Source organism: Aphanomyces astaci, assembly GCF_000520075.1.
Source record: "Aphanomyces astaci strain APO3 unplaced genomic scaffold supercont1.61, whole genome shotgun sequence".
NCBI lineage: Eukaryota > Oomycota > Saprolegniomycetes > Saprolegniales > Verrucalvaceae > Aphanomyces > Aphanomyces astaci.
The window spans coordinates 373,581-378,861 of record NW_009798324.1 but is presented as its reverse complement, the minus strand read 5'-3'; the positions used below and the strand labels follow the sequence as shown (position 1 = coordinate 378,861).

General features: G+C 43.2%; 1 protein-coding gene across 1 annotated transcript in view; it reads right to left on the bottom strand.

Annotated features, from left to right (window-relative positions):
* H257_14744 (hypothetical protein) overlaps positions 1 to 1,687 on the bottom strand; it is a 7,187-nt gene extending 5,500 nt beyond the window's left edge. The window contains exons 1-6 of the mRNA XM_009842630.1: positions 1,533 to 1,687; positions 1,330 to 1,484; positions 1,199 to 1,256; positions 996 to 1,127; positions 888 to 941; positions 83 to 255 (exon numbers count right to left, since the gene is read on the bottom strand). Of these exons, the coding sequence (XP_009840932.1) occupies positions 83 to 255; positions 888 to 941; positions 996 to 1,127; positions 1,199 to 1,256; positions 1,330 to 1,484; positions 1,533 to 1,643 (683 nt within the window). The 5' untranslated portion in view covers positions 1,644 to 1,687. The remainder of the gene's footprint in view (positions 1 to 82; positions 256 to 887; positions 942 to 995; positions 1,128 to 1,198; positions 1,257 to 1,329; positions 1,485 to 1,532) is intronic.
* Between the last annotated feature and the right edge of the window lie 3,594 nt (positions 1,688 to 5,281).

Below are 5,281 nucleotides of genomic sequence, written 5' to 3'. Positions count from 1 at the left end.
AGATAGATAGATAAAATGATATATATATAGATAAAATGATATATATATATATAGATAGATAAAAAGATATATATATATATACCAGGTAATAGTGGAAGGGTCAATGTCGAGGCGAGCAAATTGTTTGCGTTCGTCGTCGGTGAGGTCGTTGGGGTTGGTTTTGAGGATGCCCAACTTTCGCAGCCGACGCTCCATGACCGCTGCAAACGTCCGCGATCCATCTTTCTTTACAGGGCACAGGCGGTTGAATAGCGCCTGCATATCAAATATATACCAAATTATATATATATATATTAATATATACCAAATTATATATATATATATGTTGGGTTGGGGCCAAAAAAAAAATTATTTTATATTTCATATTGTTTCCAAACTCGACCAACAACAGAAACGAATGGGCAGAAGACGAGGAACAACACTGAATTTCAATCCGATCGCACATCGAAATCTTCGAAAATAGTGTGTGACTCTAAAGAGTGTGTAACTTTAAATAGTGTATGACTGGAACTCGTGTGATTGACAGGTCTTCGAGTTTTACACGTGTTATATGGTGCTTTTCAGTCGAATGTGCCTACTTGGGGGAATTGATGAAACCGCCAATTAATCGAGCAAACGAGTATGATTGGCTATAAAGAATGGAGGTAGCAATATGATTGGCTAAAAAGATTGATTGATGCATTGCAGTCACAAAGATAACCTCTTAAACTTGGTTTTGTATGAAATTTCCAAGGTCTGGCATTGATCAATGGATGTGGAGAATCACATTGGGGCTCAAAGCACAATATATATATATATATATATTCGCAGGTATATATATATATTGGGATTGGGGCCAATATATCACATTTACGTTGTACTAGTACACTGCAACAGAGAGAACGTACCTTGTCGGACTGGGTCGACTCGTGGAACATGCGCGCGTCGATTGCAGCCGCCACCTACACCATTTAGCGTCATGCGTATGCAAATAGTGTTAGATTGACGCGTCATACGAGGTTGTTGGCGGCCGTGATGGCGTGGATGTCGCCCGTCATGTGCAAGTTGAACTCGTCCATGGGCACCACTTGCGCGTATCCGCCGCCCGCGGCGCCACCCTTGATACCGAACGTCGGACCTTGCGACGGCTACGTATCATCGTCGCATTGAGCACGACGATGTCATGATGAGAAGGAAGGGCCACATGTTGTGCGCTTACTTGACGAATGCACGCAAACGACTTCTTGTTCAAGTGGGCACCCAACGCTTGTGCCAACCTACCACCATCACAATCATGAAACAGAAGGAACGAGGAGAGGGGGGGAGGGTCTGTGGGAGCAGTGAACGTACCCGATTGTCGTGGTGGACTTGCCTTCTCCGAGTGGGGTCGGCGTGATGCCCGTCACGACCACATACGCGCCGTCCGTGACTCCTGCCAAGCGATCGCGCACCGACAACTGGACCTTGGCTTTGGTCGTGCCGTAGTACACGATCTCGTCTTCCATCTGGACATTTCCTGACGCGTGAGTCGTCGTCATACGGGCAAGACGTACCAAACCAGCGGCCTTGGCGATCTCTCCGATGTGCGCGGGCGTGATGGAGTCGCTCACATCAATGTCAGACGGGACGGGCCACGCCAACGCGGAAGGCGGCAACGCAGTCATGATGGTCGGTCACTTTGGTCCAGTTTCAAAAAATGACGCTCGAGGGTTTTATGACGCGCGCAAGTACGTCAAGAATGTCGAATTCTTTGAATTTGATTTTATGACTTGGGTATTGTATGTAATAAAAATATAATATATTCCAACCGTTTTTTAAATTGCATACAATTCCCTCGTAATAAAAACGATGTGATTCGTGAACGTTATCCGGTACGAATATCCGGATAGGCCGTTGTGTTACTGCTGAATCACCAAATAACTTATCCATCGATTGTTTGTAACTACTGTGAATTTTGTACGTAAAAAGGTGTTCTGTGGGTAGTTGAAGTTCCACACATTCATCACTTGGTGGTCGGTGGTGATTTCCTGCAATCTGGTTGGCTATTAGAATAAACACATAAACAATTTTATTGTCAAATCGATTCGACACTGGAGTCCTCAGCAGAAGCGAATGTCTTACGAGAATGGGGGAAAGAACCGCCTAAGGGCATCCCCAATGGTGTGACGGTATAATCAGACTGTATGTTGACGTTTACTGCATTTTTCTTTTTTGCTTTCCCAACGGTGAAAACGGCAAATCATCCGCCCAACAGGGTCATCCGGTTATGGTGACACAACGATATTGACAACAAATTGGGTCCTACGCTCAAGTAATCCCATCGTACATAGTGATATTGACTAGAGTTCATGTTGAACTGTGAATTTCAACCTGCATGTCTCTACTCCAATAGATTTCGCGGAAAACCAGCTATCTCTGAGTTTGATGGAGGGTCCATTTGCCCACTTGTTGCCCTCGAAAGGTATAAAAAATGCTCATGAGCAATGTCACTCAACCCAGGCAGTAGGGTACAGTAGTCAAAGGAGGCAACTCCAATATCAATTGCGCTGCATTTGCTCGAACCAACCGTGATTCTGAGAGCATCTAACTACCGAGATATCCATGCTTGCAATTGATTGGTGAAATTACTTCAATTAGTAGTCAATGATTGGTTCCTGTATTTTACCGTTCGGTGTTCACAAAGCGGCAAAAATGGCCGATTTGCCGGCTCGGGTAATAATATGCCGTTTCTGGTAGATACTGTCGCACCATTGGGGATGCCCTAAGCCAATCAAATCACACGCCGTGTCGAATGTCTACCAATCCAATCATTTCATAGGGCCGAGCCAAAACCACATAATCTTTGTATAGTTTGTACAAGCTGTAAATTAGATCAACTGGATGCGAATGCTACATTGTACCGGTACGTTTGGGCGGCATGTAAGAGTTTCGGGTCGATATCAAAGGCTCCTGATTCAGTGAACCAAATTGAACACGAATAGTCCTATGTGTGGTGGATATGACATGAATCTACCATATAAGGTATACTGTATTGAAGCGTCATATTCGTCCTGTGGGCGGAGGAGATAGTGCAGACGTGAAATACCCGTTCTGATGTTCACTGGAATAATTAACATTTCAATGTTCGCTTACAAATGTCACTTGACACTACAATTATGACATCAACAGTACATTTCTTGGTGCATGGTACATACTAACTGTAAGTACATTTTTAGCCGTGAAAGCATGTGTTCATGTCAGTTACCATTACCGGTACCATCCGACGAGTACGACCGAGTTGAGGCAAAGCAACGATATGACGTTAGAATGTACCACGAATATTTACATGGCAGACTTGTAGTACAGTATTTGGCGACATCACAAATTTGGGCGCGAAATGCACAATACCAATCAATTTCGTTCCTGTAGAATTCAGGCAATATGATTGGGTGCAGACCCATGAAGAAAATTGTGGCGGCTCCACGATATTGATTTCAAGTCTACAAAATGGCAACACATCAAAACTCTGTCAAGTGTGGCAATATTCACGAGTTCTTTACATCAAAGACTAGACTGATACCCGTGCTACATTTGTACAGTACAACAGTACTTGGGCCATACAATCTTTAGTGGATCGCGAAAAATGGGGCTTTTGTGAAGTACTTCGTATTGTGGATTTGGGACAAATTTCCTGATTTGATTGGCTCGAAAGGACAAGTATATTCAGCCAAACAGAACTCCAGTGTGATTCAATATTAAAGATTAGCCAAACCATGCGAAATTTGGACGTTTATAGCGAATTCACTTGTACTCTGCGTTAAGACATAGCTTCTGTACGATTGAACGGCAACTTGCTGTCTCATGATTCAATACAAGGCATCATATATCGTATAATTACTCCAAATACTGTGGGCGGTTGGTTTGTGGATTTTCAAAAATCTATCGATGTACCTTTGAAATATGATATTCAATCAAGTTTATGAGGTTTAGCTCTGGATACCACGCCATAAAAATATGCCAAAACTCGAAATCAGATTTTACAAAATTTGTCCAATATACAGACGCAATACAAAAAGAAGAGATGGTGAAACCGTCTGGATACCAAACATCACTTACGTTTCATCCGATTCAAACTTGCGCGCCAAAACGATGCTCACGACCATGATGATGCTGCTTCGTCGGCGGCGCCTCAAGCGGCGTCGCATGATGTTGATGTCATACCTGGTCTACCACTACTCCGCCTACCTCTTGAAGAAGTCAACGCGGGTCTCCATCTTGTCGGGGGCTTTGTGGGTTGCTGAAATACTGCAAGGAAACGAAGATGCCTTCGAGGAGACATTTCGAATGTCCCGTGATGCGTACTAGTATGTATGGTGTACTGCTGCACGATCTCGTCCAACGTGGTGGTCCAAAGGCCCATCTGTGTGCTGTATGGTTGCTGCGGTTTTCGAAATGCGCCGGTTTGGCAGAACATTGATGTTGAAGTGTTATAAATATGGACTGTCTTTACATGAGAAATTGACCATTTTGGTCCATTTTTTTATGCCATAATTCGTGAACTTTCTAGCTATATATAGTTTTGTAATATTTCCTTTGGATTTTGTGGTATCCAGACGAAACAAAATCGCGACTTTGTCATTTCACCATTTTATGGAGATTTTCGTCATTTTATGCCATAATTCGTGGTATCCAGAGGAGCCCTAAGATTTTTAGCTCTCAACCTTCACATTATCCTTTTTAGCCAATCATACTGCTTTTTGCTCGATTGACACAGTACAATATTGGAAACTTTGGGGTGAAAAACCTCACAATACTACTAACTACTACAATATGTATATATCTGGGACCAAACGTCCAATAAATTAATAGGACTCATCATCCTACAGTATGGCTTTAACGTGAATAGTACACCTTTTTTCTATTGAGTTGGGACTTTTTTCAACGTTCTTGGCTTGGCGCTCATTCGAAAGGGCGATGTGTCCATTCATTTGGCCTTGTGACCAATAGAATTGACACTTAGTGCCGCAACACACTTTGAAATGTACCATGCTACCAATGGAAATGACTCCACTACCCAACAATGTGCCAAGTAGCATTTCGAATCTGCCGTGCTTGAAGTTGAATTGGATCGAATATTCTAGAAGGTTGCAGTTGGGCGATCTTCGCGCCCATTTTTTTCACTTTTCAAAATCGCATTCCGTGCAACAATGGAGAACGCTGCACCACAGACACCAGTACGACGTCATCGCTCACGATACACTAACCATGCTCATAGCCACGCAAGAAATACAAACGCATCCCTTCGTCTGGAGTACTTCTACGG